The sequence below is a fragment of the Periplaneta americana genome, chromosome 16 (genome assembly GCF_040183065.1).
Source record: "Periplaneta americana isolate PAMFEO1 chromosome 16, P.americana_PAMFEO1_priV1, whole genome shotgun sequence".
Taxonomy (NCBI): Eukaryota; Metazoa; Arthropoda; class Insecta; order Blattodea; family Blattidae; genus Periplaneta; species Periplaneta americana.
In genome coordinates this window covers 69,363,591-69,385,064 of record NC_091132.1, presented here as the reverse complement: position 1 = coordinate 69,385,064, position 21,474 = coordinate 69,363,591, and the positions used below count along the sequence as shown (strand labels likewise).

General features: G+C 35.4%; 2 protein-coding genes across 12 annotated transcripts in view; one reads left to right on the top strand and one right to left on the bottom strand.

Annotated features, from left to right (window-relative positions):
* Window positions 1-5,275: 5,275 nt before the first annotated feature.
* LOC138716401 (protein aveugle-like) lies at window positions 5,276-6,980 on the bottom strand. Its single transcript, XM_069849463.1, has 3 exons — window positions 6,799-6,980; window positions 6,582-6,695; window positions 5,276-5,816 (listed from the first exon to the last, which is right to left on the bottom strand). Exons 1-3 carry the CDS (start codon window positions 6,835-6,837, stop codon window positions 5,640-5,642), a joined length of 330 nt encoding a protein of 109 aa, XP_069705564.1. The 5' UTR covers window positions 6,838-6,980; the 3' UTR covers window positions 5,276-5,639.
* A 37-nt stretch (window positions 6,981-7,017) lies between these two features.
* Sec31 (secretory 31) overlaps window positions 7,018-21,474 on the top strand; it is an 87,247-nt gene continuing 72,790 nt past the window's right edge. For 8 of the 11 annotated variants that reach the window (XM_069849455.1, XM_069849452.1, XM_069849456.1 and 5 more), the window contains exons 1-5: window positions 7,018-7,144; window positions 7,461-7,679; window positions 11,032-11,224; window positions 13,614-13,749; window positions 19,382-19,479. In XM_069849455.1, the coding sequence (XP_069705556.1) occupies window positions 7,477-7,679; window positions 11,032-11,224; window positions 13,614-13,749; window positions 19,382-19,479 (630 nt within the window). In that variant the 5' untranslated portion in view covers window positions 7,018-7,144; window positions 7,461-7,476. The remainder of the gene's footprint in view (window positions 7,145-7,460; window positions 7,680-11,031; window positions 11,225-13,613; window positions 13,750-19,381; window positions 19,480-21,474) is intronic. The other 3 variants (XM_069849461.1, XM_069849462.1, XM_069849459.1) reach the window with 1 other exon arrangement.

Here is a 21,474-nt window from a genome sequence, read left to right as displayed (position 1 = left end):
GTGCAAAATATTCTGTTAAGCACTGGGTTAGAAGAGAATCTTGTTTTCATATCTGCCCATTTTTCTTTCTTACCAACACCCATAATATCACTGGAAGCTGTAGAATCTTCCTTAAATGAATCACTTACTGTTTTTTGAAAAAAACAATATGCAATGTCAGTTCTGTTCCTGGTAGTATAGGACAAAAAGTGAAAGAGAATAGTACATTATGCAACGAGCCTATAATGGTAGTAATTAAGAAGCGAGTATGTTTATGAAACGAGCGCGAGTTTCATAATTTTCATACGAGCGTCTTAATTACCATTATAGGCAAGTTTCATACGACTTTTTATGCTCGACCATATTTCTAACTTGAAATTATTCATAAGTATTCATGTTATTGTTATCTAAGTGAGGAGCGGAACTGACCTTGTGCAATAGCCTACTTCGTAAATTGTGAGATGTGCGCAGACGCGAAAGTATTGATTTTTTCCGAGAAACAGATGTTGACGACCTTGATATAATCTAGAGAGTAAAAGAAACATTAATCTTGATATAATCTTGAAATTGAATTATACATTGAAAAACGAGATGACAAATTGAATTTATTTGAATATTATTTACAGTTATCGCTAATTATTATAGTAACAGAACTGACTTTATTTCAAATGTAGGTTATTTTTTGTGCAGTTGGTGAAATCGATACTTGTGCTTTCATATGGTGCTTTCTGATTGGTGGAACACCTGAACTTTAATGAATAGGTGTACTTTAATGAGGTCCATTAAAGGGCTGCTACCAGGTGTATAATTACTATATTTCGGCATGGTCGATTATAAAGTGAATTATGTAATTATTTTAAAAAATCCTGGTTGTAAACACATCTGCATTATTCAAGACACCCTGAAAGAAAACCGTCTATCATACCAAGAGACTTGCCTCTCTCTGTGGAGCAGTTAACATCATTTAAATATGCCCCAATAACATCTTGTGACGTGGAGAAAAGTTTTTCACGTTACAAAAGTGTTTTGTGAGACAACAGACGAAGTTTATCAGTTGAAAATTTGTGCAAAGTGATGGTTGTGAACTGCAGTTCATCAGTCAACATTGGCAGTGGGACCACTTCTGCTTCAACCTCAGAGGAATAATGTAAGTTTATTATTATTAATACTAACTCGTCTTGTCTACTGGCAAGGGACATTAATTCTTTTAATTTAATAGTGCATATTTTCAAGTTTTTGAGAGCATATTTGCATGCATATTTCATAGTTTTTTAGAACATGAACTTCCAGTCCCTACTAATCACCAAAAGTAGCTTACCTAGAATAATGACACTTTAGTGCCTTTCAAATTACTCTCCTTGGAACCTCACATACTCATCTCAATGTTCTTGCACTTTTTGAAACAATCTGCAAATTCCCCTTCCATGATCACTAATCATCTTCAGCTGTGTCATTGTGTTCTCCTTACTCTTTTCATTGTCTGCAACCTTCTTCCTTTAGCTTTGGGAAAATCCAAAAATTGCAGGGAGTCAAATCCGAACTGTATGGAGGCTGAGAGACCTGGGTGATGTAATGATTTGCCAAAGAAACTCTGCACAAAATGTGAAGAATGGGCAGGTACATTGTCATTATGAAGTTGGCAAAGTAATGCAATGTAGTAATCCTTATTTATTGTGTTGCCTTGAGGACCATACTTGTGGTGGATAACACCTTCATGTTAAAAAAAAAAAAAAGAACTATCAGCATAACATTGACATTGTGCTGACTTTTGCCATGCCTTCTTCGGACTTTAGAGACAAACTTCAATTGGGAAGACTGGGCTTTTGTTTCGGAGTTGTAATCAGGGTGCGAATTGACGGAGAGGATGCTGGGGATCATCCCTACCTGGAGAATCTGATGAGCTTTGCTGAAAAGGTATTAATTTGTCCCTGCCAGTGACATCACCTTCAGCTGTATGTATTCTTTTTACTTGGTTATTTAATGACACTGTATCAACTATGAGGTTAGTGTTGATGGGATTGGTGATAGTGAGATAGTATTTGGGGAGATGAGGCCGAGGATTCGCCATAGATTACCTGACATTTGCTCACAATTGGGGGGGGGGGAACCCAAGCCCGAGCACAACTCCGGATCAGTAGGTAAGGACCTTAGTCGACTGAGTTATGCTGGTAGCAGCTGCATAATTTAAAACTTCCGTATTTTATGTGTTACTAATGCAGTACTGGTACATAATTATTCTCATGTCTTCTTCAATATAAGTTGAGCGCGACAACAGTATGAGTTGGCCAACACTGCAAATTGTTATTGATAGTATTTTGATCGACAATTAAAAATTTTAATGTCTCTTATGGTAAAAAAATTAATGTAGGGATCGTACCTTGGAGCTGATTTTGTACGGATTTTGGGTAAAAAAATCTGGCAACCTTATATTAGTTTAATATTGAATTTCTGAATCACAGAACAGCCAATAGTAAAAGAAAATGCTTTCCTTAATGATTTCAGAATAATTATATAAACTTTATTACCAATAATATTCATATGATACATTTATGACCTTCAATATATATATATATATATATATATATATATATATATGCGGTTATAAAAATAAGTTCAACTGAGAATGCGACTTAAAAAGTTTATGTAATTACCAAGACCTAATCTTTGATAGTATAGGAAACATCAAGTTTCTACTATTTTTGCATTTCAAACCAAACGAAAGTAATTATTTCTATCACATTGCCCTAAACCGCATTGTAGTAGCGCAGTTGGCACAGTGCAGACTTATGACTGCACACCTGAGTTCAAATTCCGGTGATACCAGTGCCATATTTGTGGTGAAGTAAGCCAAGATTCCTGAGTATTGTTTTTCGGGGTTCTCCTTTGTCCCCCTCCATCAATCTCCAATAGTATCTACCCAAAATGGTGCTGCATGATGTAATATAGTGACTGGTGTACAGTTGGCATCAGTTTGAGGAGATGTATGCCCTCAGGGAGTGAAAGGGCACTCTAATGCGACTTCATCTATCCTTGAGCATGGCTGAATCAACAGATGGCACCATATAACTGAGACACGATATCCACCCCCTCCCAAAAAAAAAAAAAAAAAAAAAAAGCAGCCATTTGGACTCGAAAGCCATTTTCAAAGTAGTGGTAAGGCATAAGCAGCCTGTTTCACACAAAAGTAGCCCTCAAGGTCCCTCCCTGGACGTAAGTGGAGAGGAGAGGCGGGAGAACCGCATTTTCTTTTGTTTTGTGAGATTTTGTAAGAACTCCATATTCATATTTGAGTGGATGAAGAAATTATATTTTGTATATAATTTCGTATTAAACTCAGAACAAATATGGGAAATGCCTGCTATTATTCAGTTGAGAAGCTTTTGTCATTAGTCTACTTAAAAGAAAAAAACAAAGTTAGAATTTATAAAACAGTTATATTACCAGTTCTGTATGGTTGTGAAACTTGAACTCTCACTTTGAGAGGAACAGAAGTTAAGGGTGTTAGAGAATAAGGTGCTTAGAAAAATATTTCGTGCTAAGAGGGATGAAGTTACATAACACAGAATTGCATGCATTGTATTCTTCACCTAATATAATTAGGAACATTAAACCCAGATGTCTGAGATGGACAGGGCATGTAGCACGTATGGGTGAATCCAGAAATGCATATAGTGTTAGTTGGGGAACCTATGGGGGACTTACATGAGGGTGGCAATAAACCTCTGGGTTCTTTAAAAGCCATTTGTAAGTAAGTACATAATTTCATCCTTAAAAATGTAAGACGTAAAAAAATTGGAAATTAGAAAAGACTGCATGTACTGTTTTGTTACTTTGTGACTTTCGTGCCAGTGGAAACATTTCGTTCTTGTGATACAGTGTGATTTACTCTTTCGGTTGGAATAAAATACATATTAATCTACACAAAACACTAAGCATGCCAAAAGTGAGAAGTATACAGGATGGAAGATGTTAAATGACAGTCAAAAGACAATTCTGAGCTCTATATGTATGGAAAAGTTCTCTACATTTTGTTCCTTCATGCTTACTATTTTCCAGAAATAAGTATTTTACATAATCATTTTTGATTCCATTATCTTTTTTAAACACATTGTATAAAATGTATCAAAACCTGCTATATCCATTTTTTTAAAATTGAGTTCCCTTATTATTTTGGAGTACTTTCTAACACCTACCACATGCACTGACCGGCTTTTTCAAATTTGAACTACAACCCATATATAATGCATAGTAAAAATGGAAGTTATTTTCAAAACCCACCACATTCAACGAAGTAACTGCACGTTTTTCTCATTTTTCTCAAAATATAGCAAAGTGGATGTGGTAGGTTTTGATACTAGACCCCTCAAATGTCTTTATGTTAGAGATCTGAGATCAACAAATTATTTTGCATAATGTTTCTGTCACGTTTATGGCTTAAAGAATATTTCAGTTTAACTATTAATAACTCACTTTATCCATCTTGATTACACACTTTCAACACTTTATATCAATTAGTAATGTGTGGACCATAACAGTCCTTCTGGGACTATAACCTCTATGGCTGCTGATGATGATGAAGTAATGTAGTTAAAACTAATTTGTAATTACCTACCGGTACCTCACTTCTGATGATGGCTGATATAAGCTGAAACTAGCCAATTAGGGAACTACAATTTAGTATATTTTAACATATGAAAGTAGTTAGCCTATATTACTAAATCCACTTTAAGTAATGGATGTTTGGCAGTGCAGTTACCAGATTCATGCCACACACTAAGCCCTGAGTACTGCAGGGCATAAGGGTAGTCACCACGTGAAACAAGTCTGATATCGACATGAATTAAATAACTGGCCTTATAGTTGTGGAGAAAGTTTTTCTCCAGGCCTTGCAAGTGCTAATGAATTTACTGTTGCATTTATTTTAAAAAACAAAGTCAATTTCCTATTAAATGTGTGCATGCATATGAAAAGGGACCACTTGGCAGCTTCTAGTTTCAGATATAGACAGTGATTTTAGCGTGATCCAATTGACGCAGGACTTTAATATTTATATAGTTTACTTATGTGATTACATGGAAGACATAAAAAAAAAAAAATTCACCAGTTTGAAACCTCCCTTTGTTTTTCTTAAGATTACATCTGAAACTAGAAGCTACTAAGTGGTCCCTTTTCATATGCACAAACACAAATAAGTAAAAGGTAATACTGCACAATGGCACAGGAAAATTCGTTCCCTTTTATCTTAAGGATTTACTTTGTGAAGTTACTGTCATCTTTCCACCGTGTATATTAAACGTTTATAAATTTAAGAGAAAACTTTATTTGAAAAGAGTATTACAGTTTAATAAGTAAAACAGCACAATATCAGATTACAAATAAGCTCTGCTTATTGCAGAGGAAATGCAGGTGTGTACATAGCTACAGTACTTCTAAAATCTATATCTAGTCAGAATCTGGGGTCTCCGAAGAATTTGAGTCATTATCGAACACCGATTGTGAGATTAGAAGTTTCGATATCACGTTACGCAAATAACAGCGCCTTTTTTTCAGTCGTAATAGTCTTCTTGTCATTGCCTGGCTGTTCTGATGGTACAGCCATAAGAGTGACAAGAAAGACATTAAAACAATACATTCCTCATCTCTGAGTTTCATTGTTATTTTTAATCATAGTTCATGTTATTTCTTCTTTCTAAATCTCTGATCTCTATTATATCTGTCTTGAGACGCAATTTCATGATCTCCCTCCAGATTTCCTGTCTGTGTTCAGCATTTTCAATGCCGAGTCTTAGAAGTGTAGTTTCGTTTATCCGAACCAGAGATCTTCCAGTTATGTCGTGCTGTAAAACAAAAATTAAGGTTAGGTTTAAAACCAAGATCACTTTAAAATTGTATGTAGCTTGACAAATTGAGCAAAACCCTAGCTTAATCATTTCAGCGCTAGTTACGAGGTAATGGAGAGAGAGAGACAGAAACGAAGGTATTAGGGACTGGTAGGATGGTTTTATAGGTTTCGCAATGGTCATATCATGTCTTTAAAATGGTGTGCTACAATTTAGAGGTGATTTGCAATCATTTAAGCATTTTTTTTACCCCGTGCGTAGTGAGTAGCGGGATCAAAGTTTCAATGAATTTTAAACGGTACCGGTAACTAAAACATGTATGATTCATTGACAAAGTTTATAAAATTGTTATACCGATATATTATTTGGTTCTGCAAGATGATTAACTTCAACTTTGCAACATACATCCTAAATAAATTGGTGGAAGATAAAACTTGAAAAGAATACATTTTGGTTCGGGAAGAATCAAGTGGAAGGACTGCAACTGTATTAGTGTTAATAGTAAGTTGTATCTGATTTAAAGACGCTTTGAACTGCGAAGTGTTCAACGTCAAAATTCAACCTGAACGAAAAATGGCCGACAAATTTAGTTTCGAATCCTTTATCAGGGTAGGATTCTTTTACATACCGTAAATCAACGATACACGCTTCACAGCTTTACTTTTCATTATTTCAAACAATATTAATTTCATACAGAAAAGAATATTAGTGATGAGTGATATATACATAAAATTACAGGCGCTATAAGGTTTATTTCTATACCTGCTGAAATTTTTCCCAGTAGAGAGGATAATAGTCACTACAGTGTCGTCTCAACCATTTCTGAACATCGACGACGGTCCATAGGTACACCGGTTTAGGACGAGCTGTTTTATTCTGAAATAAACCAAATGCAAAATACGTATTTTTTTTTTTTTACTGTATGACATGTAGCATCACCTGTGATAAATATTGGAGAGTTCATACATTAATTTCTCACCTTAGGTTTATTCACTGAGTTTAGTGTTTCCTCAACCATTATATAATTTAAATCTTTGGTTTTTAATTATTTATGTCATCCTGAGATTTTTAATGTTTTACATGTCAGTTTTTCACAACTTATAGCGGAAACAGCTGACTTTGATCTACTTATCAGCTGTTTCTTCTCGCGTAGACTGTTGCGCGTTTGTTATTGCGCTAACTGCAAATCTCCACCATAGATTTCGCTAAACGTCTACAACGCAGAACGCCACGTTGGAAGTGGTGCCTAAAAGTCAATGTACAGAAGGTGTTGAATCTAAGTTATTTGTGAATTTAATAATTTTGTGTTATTAGTGTTGTGCTGGGTAAGTATATGTGCTTTCCGCAATATTATGAATGTGGAGAACGGTTATTCTTTCGCAGTTTTAGTCGTTCTGTGATGATTTGTTAAAAATTTTGACATTACACACAGACGTCACCGGCCTACCTATTTTATTTATCAAAATATGCCCCTTTAAATTGTCAATAATGCTGGTTCTCATATCTGATTGAAGTAAAAATATGATATTGTCAATTTCGTCACTTTATACAGCAGATTTGTTGGAAGGCTAGAACATATTGATTAGTCGCAAGGGAGGCAGACCTGCACGTGATTACACGAATATTTTATTCGTTTCACAGATTAAATACACCAAAAATGAAGGTAAAGGAGATAGAGAGGACTGTCAATGTATCCTGGTCTCCTGCTGCTCAGCATCCAATTCTGTTAGCAGCAGGGACTGCAGCTCAGCAACTGGACGCATCGTTTAGCACATCAGCTGCTCTCGAAATATTTTCTCTAAACTTGAGCGAGCCGGGTTTGGATATGGAACTCCGTACATCAATACCCAGCGATTATAGGTACGTTAAAGTAAGGCTTTATGCAGGTATAATATGTACAAAATTATACTTCATATAGAAGAAAATTGGGTTTTTAGATTCGTTGTTTATCTGTGTTATTGTAAGAGAAATGAAATTGTTTTCATTTTAGTGAAAATGACACACCTTGTATAGAAGTTAAAATTTCCTGTTTACAAACAGTTTGTACACGTGTTTATGTGCGTCTTTATTTTAATAGTCTAATTCAAATTCAGCGAGCTCGGTTTATATGCACACTATGTGTATTTATTGCTGATAGACTTGTGTATTTTAAATAATTTCAGTGTCAGATTAATGAAGTAGTATACTTTAAGTTCTATAACAACAAAACTTTACTGCTATTCATTATTATTATTGCAGTTTATGAAGCTATGTTATTTGACTTCTTTTTTATCTAATAGGCCTAGGCCTAAATCCTTTTCTCTGTCACATCACATGTAACAATAACAGGCGACAAAAAAGCTATTCGTTTACATAATGTTATGTTCAGTTTTTGTCGGCCTGAGTAGCGCAGTCGGTATAGTGCTGACCTTTCTGTGCTCCAGGTTGTGTTTAAGTGTGCTTAAATGCGACAAGTTCATGTCAGTAGATTTACTGGCATGTAGAAGAACTCCTGCAGGACAAAATTCAGACACACCAACGACGCTGATATAACCTCGGCAGTTGTGAGCGGCCTTAAATAAACCATAATTTAAATTTATGTTCAGTTTTTGCTTTCTTTTTATTAGTACCGGTAGTTTATAGTACGGGCATGGTTTCAATAAACTTTCGTAAATATAGACAAAATATGTGATAGAATTTTTACAACTAAGCTTAAGAGGATAGAAGTTCTGATTGTTATCAGTAGTAAACTAATGATCATTGTAAGTTATGTAATTTTTTTGGAATATTTGCTTATTCCATTTGTGATCGTATTAAGAAATTGATTGTTTCTGGGAGATACATATTTTGGTGTTTTTTTTGTGGGTTCTGTTGTAATTAGACTATCGAAGTATTTTATTGCATTGGTTGAAAATTTGTTTAACCAATGTCAGTATGACTGCGTGATTCTCACAAGCATCCCTATACAGGATGTAAAAAAAAAAGGATATTCAATATTTTGAGAGGTGGTAATATTCATCAAAACAAGAAAACAAAGTCTAATAAATAGGAGTCCTAAAATTAATATCTTCCGTGGTTATTGTAAGAGAAATTAAATTGTTTTTATTTTAGTCAAAATGACATACCTTTCATAGAAGTTAAAAATTTTCTGTTTACAAATAATTTGTATAAGATGTTTCCATCTTGGATTCGATATTTATATTTCTAATCTTTTCATTTTTCTCTCTATTGTATAATGTGTAGCTTGTGATGCTTTGTGCGAAATTCTAGTATTGGTCATATGGGGTGCTGTCGATGTCGATGAAATGGTACCTATAAATATTGTAAAATATCATCTGACATTGTATCGGTCAGTTTTGCCAGAAAATGTTGTTCTCACATCCATGATTCCTGGGCAATGCAACTTTAGTTGTAGCAGATTAGTAGATTAGGGCGATTTTCGGCTAAGGGAGCATATTCTTACAGAAGAACACACTAAAGCAAAGCTAGCAACTTACTAGGTTGGTTCATCACAATTGCTCAATGAGTCAGCTGTGCTTCAGACTACTTTATAGTGCAAGTTTGCTTATTATTTCCTGCAAGACTCTAATATACCTCTAAAAATCTTGGTCACAGTGTTTGAAGAATGAATTATTTATATTAAATTGTGACTTCATTCTTTAGCTCTGTGAGATCACCCCAAAGCTGTGGAGTGGTGTGAATTCAAGACCTGTGATTTTTCACTGTGATAGGTTTGTCACTGGTTCTGGCTGTGACGTAGTTTCAAAATCACAGCTCCGAGAAATCACAGTCTCTGACTAAAATGTAACTCATAGTGATGGCGACTCATGTACGAATATACAATAACAGCTCCAGACTCCAGACAGCTGGAGGTCAGAAAATTAACTTGAAGGACAATATAACTGAAATAATATAATTAATTTTCGTCTCCCACTTAAAGGTTAACATCAGAAACTCTTTAATATTCAAGCTACAATGCACTCGCTATATTCTTCCATGAATGATTGATCCAGTCACTTGTAAATGTTCTTGTGCAAATATACGCGCTCACACATCAAGATATTGTAGTGCAGAGCATGTATGTTTATACTCGCCGTGCAAATTGTATTCTTGGTAATAAGACATGGCACTTGTATGTCAGTTTGTAGAAGAGCGATAAACATAAACATCCGTCACCTGGTAATGATAAACATTCACAGTCATCAAGAATCATCCGAACGCAAAAAGCACACTGTGACAAAATAGCTATTATCCATCACTGCAATTTTTTGGAGTTATGATGGCAAAACGTTGTCATATCCCACTTCTACTCTAAAGAGAAGGGTCCTAAACAGCTCGTACACATTAGAAGATCTAAGAGCAATATCATTGATTCCTTTCCAACAACTTCTTCTTATAATGTTACCAGGAATGTCTGCAAATAGATTACGTTTTGAAAAATTCTCGTAAGAAAAGAAAATTAAATTTTAAAGTCATCTAGTCTGCTGTCAAAAAATCTGAAAGTTGGAATTTATAAAACAGTTATATTACTGGTTGTTCTGTATGGTTGTGAAACTTGGACTCTCACTTTGAGAGAGGAACAGAGATTAAGGGCCTTTGGGAATAAGGTTCTTAGGAAAATATTTGGGGCTAAGAAAAATGAAGTTACAGGAGAATGGAGAAAGTTACACAATGCAGAACTGCATTCATTGTATTCTTCACCTGACATAATTGGGAACATTAAATCCATATGTTAGAGATGGGCAGGGCATGTAGCACGTATGGGCGAATCCAGAAATGCATAGTGTGTGTTAGTTGGGAGACCGGAGGGAAAAAGACCTTTGGGGAGGTCGAGATGTAGATGGGAGGATAATATTAAAATGGATTTGAGGGAGGTGGGTTATAATGAGAGAGAGTGGCTTAATCTTGCATAGGATAAGGACTGATGGCAGGTTTATGTGAGGGTGGAAATGAACCTGTGGGTTCCTTAAAAGCCATTTTTAAGTAATACTAACGTTTATGTCTATGCTAACAAAACATAACCATGAGATGTTTCGATTTCCCACAATTGCTCGGGAATGGCGATATAATATCAGCAGATTTGAAGTGGCAGTACACCATATAAAATATTCTATGTACACTGCAGTCAGGCTTCAGTGTCTTCGCTTTTAAAGATCAATCTGCAGAAGTTTCATTACATTGTAAATATAATAATGCTCTTATGATCTGAATTTTGTATATTTTTGGTGTGTAGGTTCCACAAGATTGCGTGGGGCTCATATGGCTTCGGTAGAGACCATGCAAATGGCATTTTAGTGGGTGGCTGTGATGGTGGACGTGTTCAGATATACAGTGCTGCCAAGCTGTTAGCTGGGGAGGAAGGTCTCCTTGCTCGACAGGACAAACATACGGGGCCTGTACGAGCTCTTGACTTCAATCCTTACCAGGTAATGTAAGTTTTACACATGATCATAAATGAGATACAAATTTATTTTTAAGTAGACCTTCTGGGATTTAGTAGAATTTATAGAATTGTTTCACTTATAATATTTTTATCATATAGGCTTACCGGTAATTTTTATAGCAAACAAAGTGTGGTGAAGTTCTATAATTATAATATATATATATATTATAACCAATTATTTTTTATGTATTTATAAATTTATTTTAGAGATATTTACCATAAGTCATTAGACCTACTTTAAAATCATCTTTCTTTGTAATAACATGTAATAATCTGATTGATGGAAGCATAAATTGGCTGTAACATGTTATAAGAATGAATAAAGATTATCTCTACAAATATTAAACTGCTGGCCCCAAGAGAAATGTTTGATAGATATGATTTTCAAGACAGATCTCTTTATATAGCATTCCAGAAGGTTGCTGATAATGATCCTGAATATTAGTATGATTGTGATGTGTTGAAGATGAAGAGACAGAAATTAAGATGACTGTGACTAAGACTATCATAGTGATGATAACAATACGATGGTGAAGATAATGTTAATTATGTCATGATGGTGGTGGTAGTGGCGACGATGATATGATGAATCTAACAAGACAGTGACCATGATTATGACTGACAACCACTATGACAATAACTGATGGTGGTGGTGGTGTTGATGATGATGATGATGATGATGATGATGATGATGATGATGACTGCAACCTTAGTGATTTCAAATTATCTCTAAACAATGAATCAGTTATTTAATAAACACTTAGTGATATGTAGAATAATTGTTAATAATGATATTGTTGCTGTTGTTATTCATGTGTGTTTATATGAAATACACAGGTTTCCTAACCAAAAGCTATGATTTTCTTTATACATAGCTTGCAATCCAATTAATCTTCTTCATTCATATCACTCTTCACAAGTAATCCCCTATTCCATCATTGTATGAAGATTGTGGCAATCCACCGGTGTGGCTCAGGCAGTAGTGCATTTTCATGCTGATCCTGTGCTTTGCTCAGGTGTGGGTTTGAGTTACACTTGGGCTAATTACCTGGTTGGGTTTTCTCTGAGGTTTTCCTTAACCATAAGTAAAGTTAATCCTTGGTTTCATTTCGTCAATTCTAATAATGCAGAAATTACCTAGGAGTAGATGATAAAGCATCGTTAAATAACCAACTAAAAAAGGTTGTGGCTTCCTTCTTCTATGTTGTATCCAGTGAAAGATAGATTTCTTTATTCATTTTTGTATCATCTCTTATGATATACTACTTGCACCATCTTACATTCTTCTGTTTTAGGACGTTTTTCTTAACTTCAGTTGTTGCATTATTATTGTTATTGTTGTTGTTGTTGTATAAAGTGTTTGATCGTGTGTATGTAATAGTCTCAGTGTGTTATTTCTGGGATTACTCTGAAGTGCTCTTTCTTTGTGCAGTGTATTTTGAAAGCTGTGTGATAGTGATGGTAATAATAATAATAATAATAATAATAATAATAACAACAAGCACTCGAGCACTGTATAATACCCATGCTACTCTATAGGTGCCAAACATGGTCGCTCACCAAAAGGGGAAAACTAAAGCTACAAAAATGTCAGCAAAAAATGGAATGTAGAATCACCAAAATATCTCTCAGAGATAGAGTGCGAGTAACAACAATAAGGAGGATGATAGGCCTACAAGATGTCGTGATGGCAGCTCAGCGACTGAAGTGGAAGTGGGGAGACCACATAAGCAGACTGAACAATTTGGATAGGCGTATGTGACAACCATGTGGGATCCAAGAATGGGGAAGAGGACAGCAGGAAGACCGAGGGCTCGATGGAGCGACTTCTTCAGGAAGGAAGCGGGTAGATAGTGGACAAGAACGGCGACATGCAGGACAACATGGCAGATGCTCGGAAGAAGATGGATAGATCCTCAGGGACAGAAAGTGGGCTGACATTAAACATCCAATCAATATCATTGCATAACCTTTATCAGTGCATAACCCCTAAAAACGAACACAAGTGACTGAAAATGGACAAACATTAGAGACAGTAAATAAACAATCATTAAGCATCAGGGTATAACTTTTTTAATCAGTACGATAGGCTGTCAGGAATAGCTCCCCTGGCAAGTGTAAGGAGAGCTCACCCTCCTAATGCAGGAGATCCTTGCCCTAATGGAATGTAGTGTGCTTATTTATTTATAATGAGATAATGATATAGCCAGGTAACATTCAAAACATAGCGTTTCCGTTCTTTATTCGTGCATGATGTCATTGTTCTACAGGACTTAATTCCCACTCCAGTCTGGTTTGGATTCTGTGCACTTTGAAATGTTTGTTGCCGGACTATAATATAATACTTAGTAAGCATGCATATTTTTTTGCAGGCAAATCTATTGGCATCAGGAGCTTCCGAATCTGAGATTCTTATATGGGACCTAAACAACACAGATACACCTATGCTTCCAGGGGCTAAGTCCCAGCCTGCCGATGATGTGCTGTGGATTTCTTGGAACCGACAAGGTATGGTAATAGTTAACAATTTATAAACTACAATAGTATTTAATTTTAAACTTTTATGAAGTAAGTCAGTTTGGTTGGCGCAATTGGTATAGTGCTGGCCTTCTATGCCAGAGGTTGCGGGTTCGATCTCGGGCCAGGTCGATGATATTTAAGTGTGCTTAAATGTGACAGGCTCATGTCAGTAGATTTACTGGCATGTAAAAGAACTCCTGTGGGACAAAAATTCTGCCACACCAGTGACACTGATATAACCTCGGCAGTTGTGAGCGTCGTTAAATAAAACATGACATTTTATGAAATAAGCCAAAGCCAAAATGTTTATGTTCAATTAATTGGTTGATCAAAGCTGAAATAAAATAATTACACAGGGTAATTCGTAATTGTATGCAGTGAAGAGGTGCCGTCAATTCTACACTGAATAGCCTATGAAGTGAAAAGTCTTATAACAGCTTAATCACTAGAACAGTTTCGTTATCGAGATATGGCTATATTGTTGGCTTCACGTATTCTTGTCTATGACACCCATATCCAAAGACATTTGTGACACTTGAGGGAAGCCTTTTGCTTTGCACCTGTGCCAGTGCTGGTAGGCTGTGACTCCACAGAACAGTTGAAGTGGAACAGACAATTCTATATTCTGTGCAGCACTCACTGGATATAAGTTCATGGCAGTTAGATACACATTGTCATATGCTACATTCATCTGTGTAAAGAATAGTACATAACTAATCAGTCTACCCCTTCCATATGCAACCAGTAAAAGAATTGAATACACCACTCAATTTGGAACACTGTAAGACATTCTGTGAGTGGATGCTACACCACCCTGCCACAGATCTACAATTCCTTTGCGAAGTACTGGCAGTGAATGAAGCATAATCTCCACAGCTAACATGTCTGGGCCAACGAGAATCACATGCTGTCCTGGATGTCCATTTACAAAATAGTTGTCCATCAATATGTGTTTGGGAGTTATGGGTGATATTTTAATTAGTTCGTGAGAACTGCTTGCATGACTAAAGGTGGCATCTGCCTACATTTTCTGCAAACCAAACTCACATTCTGCTGGCAATGTAGCTGAATATGCAGCTTCTTGATGATGGATCCTCTTCACATTACTCCCATACAGTGAGATGCCATTTGGACGAATGCTATTCCAGATGATGGATTGAATGCAATGGGCCACATGAAGGGAATTATATGGTCCCAGTGGCATGACATGAAAGAACATCTGTGGAATGCATTGTGGCTGTAGAAAATATAATATGGGATATGTCGCACTTCTTTCAACAAACACAACAATAATGATACAGGAGAGCTGAGTTGTGTTGTGAATGCAATTGTGGACAATTCGAACATCTTCTGTGAACATAACCTAGACAAGAGGGCTATATAGGAAGGATGGGCTCATAAGCCAGATTAAGTGTAATTTGTCAATATGCTTCTCACAGCCACGAGTGGAGTGCCACATGCACAGAAAGTGGCGGGAATTTCAAATTATTTTCCTGCACAAAAGATAGTGGGAATTTCAAAATATTCTCTGTACCTCTGCTTTATATCCATAATCAAAGTTTAATGTAACCATCCCTATTACAATTTTTACTTTTTTCTCTCTCTCTCTCTCTCTCTCTCTCTTCTTCTTCTTCTTCTTCTTCTTTTTTTTTTTTTTTTTTTTTTTTTTTTTTTTTTTTTTTTTTTGTAAAAAAATCTTGAGCCAATACCATCAGCATTTTTAGAACGTGATATCCCAGAAAGTAGAGATAGGAAATGGGCTGTGAAATTTGAAATGGCTTAGACATGACCAACCAAATCTGGAATGTTAGAATGCATCAGATTTATTTATAGTCCTGTCGCTCTAATTTCCGGCAGCCAATCGCGTGCAGGTCAGCTACATTTAAACGTGTGCATCTTGTGATTCGCTGATTCATTTCTTAAGGCTCGATAAATACTTAATATAGTCGCCCGCCATTTTAGCTCTTTCGCTGGCATTCGCAGAAAGCACACGAAGACGTTATTTGCCGCTCAATTATTTGCTGAATTACATTGCGTTTGATTTATTATCATAGGAGCTACAACATGATAATGTTTAACGGTGTGCCAAATAGATTCCTCGTATGGTAGCTCGGGAACGTAAGAACAAAAATGGCGAACGATACTACCTACCTAGAATTTATAGAGCCTCCACTTTCTAAGACGTAAGCAAAGAGGTGGAGTCACGCCGGAAATAACAGCGTCGGGACTATAGTAACAATATTTTATTTTGTACATAAACATACAAACAAAGAGCATGATTGGAATTAACTGTTTGCTGTTCTATTGTAATACAAGAAATATTTCTTGATCCTGAGCTCATCATTGGTACAATACATATAATTAACAACTATATATAATGATAATGAATTAGTATCTGGTAACATATGATTTATAATGATGCACGTAGCTAGCAAAATCTATCAGTATATCAAATTAGGGCTAGTTTTATGTGATAACATTGCTATATATTGTAAATGAAAACTCACCTTTCACTATCTCCCTATGGGATGAATACTCCTCCTATTTACACAGTCGGAATACTTGGATTTAATATGTGCAGCCATTGCAATGTAACAGATATAACAAAAATTCTGTAACTAAAATTTAAAAATTCAAAACGTCTTCCTTAAAATGTATTTCCAGGACTAACAACTTAAACCAAGAGCATGCATGTTAATTTTCCATTTCCAAGAGTCTAAATTCAGTGGCAGAATGTTGGTAAGAAACAATGTTAGTGCTCTTCTCAGTGGAGGCTGCTTAGAGTTAAAAGTGATTAATAAGAAAAAGATTGGATTGAACCCTCCCCTCCCCCCCTCTCCTATTATAGCCCTCTTCAATTCAGGTCAGTGAAACATTCTAGAAAGTAATGGATGTCTTTGTCTGACCACGGGTTTCAGCTCCATTAATAAAATAATGTGATTTCTGTTCTGTCTTGAAGGGTATACTCCATTTTCGACACACGAGGTTGCCAGGCAACGATATAAAACAAAAGATGTGAAATAAATGTTATGAGGTGTCAATCAAATAAATCTTCTTAATGTATCCATCTGTTTGCTGACAACATAAAGTCCACTATAGTCCACTGTAGTCTATTCAGTTGTTGTTTTTCACGAGAAATGAGGGGTATTTTGATCGGTGATCATTATAGATGTCTGTTGCTAGTAGCCAGAGTTGAGAAAAATGAATGAGGTGTATAAACAATAAAATGTTCTTTCATATTTAAGTATAAAAATATAGGGGTGCCATTTGAAATTTATAAAGGGGGGTTGCTGGGGAATTGGGGTTGAAATCTAAAATGCAATTAAGCTGATTTCAGACTTCCCACTCAGTATCTAAATTGACGTGTTTTTTGTTAAAATTGAATTCAATTTAATTAATTAATTATTTAGACTGGGAAGTTTTGAAATGAAAACCCTGTGTATATATACGCACAATATCAGTATGTAAGATTTTTTCGATACAAAACTGTTGTAATTTGTTCAGAATGTGTCGTTTTAGATGCTTGAAATCTTGAAATGTTGGCAAACCATAACTATGGTGATGCTTGTAATGTAGTAAGTTGTATGTAGGAGTTTGGAAGATACTCATTATCTGACTGTCCTTGCAAATATCTATATTTCCACCGTTAGCTTAAGTGTATGTCAAGGTGAACATGTTATATGTTTGGACAGATGTAAATGATACTGTAGCAAATATGTAATATTTGCAAGAATGATAGAAATGAATGTTTTGTCTAGAGTTACAAATATATTTCTTGTCATTTGCGTTATTAAATATTAATGCATATTTCCTGCTTTACATTTTGTATGGAAATGTAATTGTGGTTTGAATTAGGAGTAGGAATTTAGAATAATTATTAAGTGCAGCTTCATTTCTTAAACAGTTCAGTGAACATTTTGGAAGTGTAAAGTAATGAAAGATAGGAGTGTGTATTTTTCCTATTTCAAAATGAAGTTAAAACATTTTATTAATAAATTTTGTTTATAAATGTGTCCATTGATGAAGACTGAGATAGCATTCCAATTCACATTGGCAATGAACAGGCACACACTTTGGCACTATTACGCTTAAATTCGAAGTTCAGAGGTCGAAAGTTCAGTTTCAGAGGTCAGTTATCTTAAGAATTCCCTTTCTTGCTATTTTCTTTTTGTGTATGTATATATCATGCATATTTTCGTGAGTGTGGTTGTGCGTGAGAGAGAGTGAGAGAGTTTTTTTTTTCTTTTCCTGTTTTTCCCCACCCCCAAAAGGGGAATGTGATGATATTACCTTCACAGTGCTGATTTATGTTACCAGCTTCATTAGTTAATTCGTATGAATATTAATTCAATTTTCTAGTCTTGAAATTTATAAAATATTGACGATAATTTTGTAACAATAATCTATGGTGGCATGACAGCCCATGAAGTGTCAAGGTCGACCATCCAACTACTAGCTTCATGCTTCAGCAGAGGTGAATGATCATCCAACTGGTATGGGAGTATCATGTGGTCAGGATGATGATTCTTCTAGCCATTGTAGCTGGTTTGAGAACCGGATTTTGATACCTAATACAGCTTCCTAAATTCACCATTTTACTGGGTGAGCACCAGTATCATACACTGGCCGAAATTTCATGAGAAAATGTTGTATATTTTATTAATTCAAATTAACTGTCATACATTACTTTGTGGCTGCTAGTGTAGTGCCAAAGAAAGTTCATCAACCAGTAATGATTTAAATATTTGAGTTTTCTTTTTCTGTCTTTCATCCTACAGTGACTTATATCAGTAATCATTCCATACAGAAATGAGTAGGGATATTGACATTGGAAAGGGTTCAAAATCGCATAGAGTTAAATTCAGACTCACAAATAATTTAACTTATAAAAGACTTCGTGGAACAGAATGTTTTCGTAAGTTGAAGACTATTTCGTTCATGTGTAGGCTGATGCGTAAAATAAATCAGCTTGAGAATATAATGATGTAGTAATCATTTTATAATTTGTTTTGCAGTTGTATGTGGGTCAGTGACCATCAAGGGCAAAGTTCACTATTTTTAATCTGATAGTGTTTTTGTTAGTAGTTATGTAGTTCATTGACATGTTACAGTACAAATTTTTTGTGTTACGCTGTCGATAATCTAATGTAGGCTCTGTGTTATTTCATAAAGGAGATACACATTTAATAATTTTATACATATTTATACAGGGTGCTCTGAAAAAAAATTCTAGTATTTAGAGAGGAGGTAGTATGCTTCAAAACAAGAAGTAAAAGTCCTATAAACATGGGTCCTAAAATTAAAATCTTCTGAATAATGAGCAAACGTTTACCATTACTGTAAAAACAGCATAATATCTTCCATTGTGAACTCTTTGACAAGAAACAAATGAGGAAACAGAGTATGTCACAAGAAGAAGAAGAAGAAGAAGAAGAAGAAGAAGAAGAAGAAGAGGAAGATCTTTATCATGGTCGTCGTTATATACTAAACTGGCAGTGTATTTCAGTCTTATATGCTCTATGTGTTAGTGATATTGTTTATATTATGAGAACTTTATTTAATTCGTGTATGCAATTGTTTTGGTTTATGGCACAATTTTTTTTTGTCTCATATGTTTCAGTGCAGCATATTTTAGCATCTACATTTGCTCCACGGTGTGTGGTGTGGGACCTTAGGAAAAATGAGCCAATCATCAAACTTACTGATACTACTTCCCGAGTAAGTTTCGTGTGATTACTTTGAGTAAGAGACAGTAAATGTATAATTAAAGCATTGCTAGGATTGATAGGAGGCTTTGTTTTACTAACTGCTTCATTTTGGGATCGTGTGCAATAACATCACAATGTAAGGAATATATTCTTCTTCTTCTTCTACCTCTTTCCCTTTTGCGTCACAACGTCTGGTCTGCCTCGATCTATCTCCTCCATTTCTCTCTATCCCTCGCCATTATTTTGAGTTCTCCAATTCCTTTCCCTCTTTTCCTTGCCATCGTCTCGATATTATCCATACACCTCGTCCTTGGTCTTCCCTTTCCTCTTCCTCCTTCCATATTGCCTCCATTACTTGTTTTGGTTTTTTTTTCTTCTTTCATTCACACCATGTGTCCATATCACTTAGTTGTTTTCTTCTTAACTTCTTTTCCACTGATTTCTGTTTCAGTTCCTGTCCAATTCTCTCATTTCGTACTCTGTCTTTCTTTGTTTTTCCCACTATTCTTCGGTAGCATTTCATTTCAATTGCTGTTATATTATTCTCTCATTCGTCACTGGCCAACTTTTCCCTCCATGTAGCAGGGTTGGTTCTGTAATGGATTTGTATATCTGTAATTTTGTTTTGAGCCATATTTATTTTTTCCCAAATATTAAGTTACTTAATTGATAGTAAATATTACAGGCTTCCTTGGTTCGGTTTAATAGTTCTTATTTTATTTTTCCATTTTGATGTGTAATAGTTCCAAGATATTCATAAGTTTTCACCTGTTCTAGTTGTTCCCTGTCACAATTAATATGGATTGTACCTATTGTTTCTTCTATATTAGCCATTTGCATTACTTTACTCTTTTTGGTATTTACTATCATTCCCTTACTTCTTAAGATTTCTGTCCATACAACCACTGATTCGTCCACACCTGTAGAGTAACAGTTAGCACGTCTGGCCGCGAAATCAGGTGGCTTGTGTTCGATTCCCGGTCAGTGCAAGTTACCTGGTTGAGATTTTTTCCGGAGTTTTCCTCAACCCAATATGAGCAAATGCTGGGTAACTATTGATGCTAGACCCTGGACCCATTTCACTGGCATTATCACCTTCATATCATTCAGATGCTAAATAACCTAAAATGTTGATAAAGCATCGTAAAATAACCTACAAAAAATATTTAAAAACTCACTGATTCTTGTAATTTTTCTCTGTTTCTGCGTACACCAACACCTGGCCTCATATTCCAATAACCAACTCTCAACTCTGCTGTCCTTCTTTTGCATATTTTAATTATTTCGTCCGTAAAAATAATAAATAGCAATGGACTCAAACTATTCCCTTGCTTCATCCCTCTATTAATTTAAAATTCCTGTGATAGTAACCCATCAATCCTCACTAGTCCTTTTATTGACTTGTAGGATGATTCCATAACCCTTATTAACTTCTCATTCTCCCCTCTCTTCCTCAATATCTTCCATATTTCCAATCTTGATACCATTTCAAATGCCAATTTTAAATCTAGGAAGGCCAGAAAAACTCTCCTTCCTTTATCCAAAAACTTCTCACCTCTTGTTCTAATGGTGTATATTACATCTTCTGCCTGTCTTCCAGGTCTAAAGGCTACCTGCTCATCCTCGAAATCTTCCTCAATCTTCTCTCCAAAATTCGCGTAGGCCTATACATAGCAATATATTACTGACAGTAAAATTAATTTTAACATTAAATTCGCACACTTGCTAATGTTTTCAGTATCTTGAGGTATAGTCAATTTAAATCTTTCTAGAATAAATTGTCCTAGCTTGGCAAAATTTAATATCTGAGTTGGAAGGGCACCTGTAAGGCTGAAATCATTATCCCCAAAGAAGGCTGATAGGTGCAGAGTTGAATAATGGTATGGGCAAGAACATTAAATTTTGGCTGTAGCTATCATCTTAATAGACGAAGTATTTTTTACGTACTGTTTCTCTATGTTTGTTATTTAGTCAGCTAGAGTTGAATTTTGGCGTGGACAAGAAA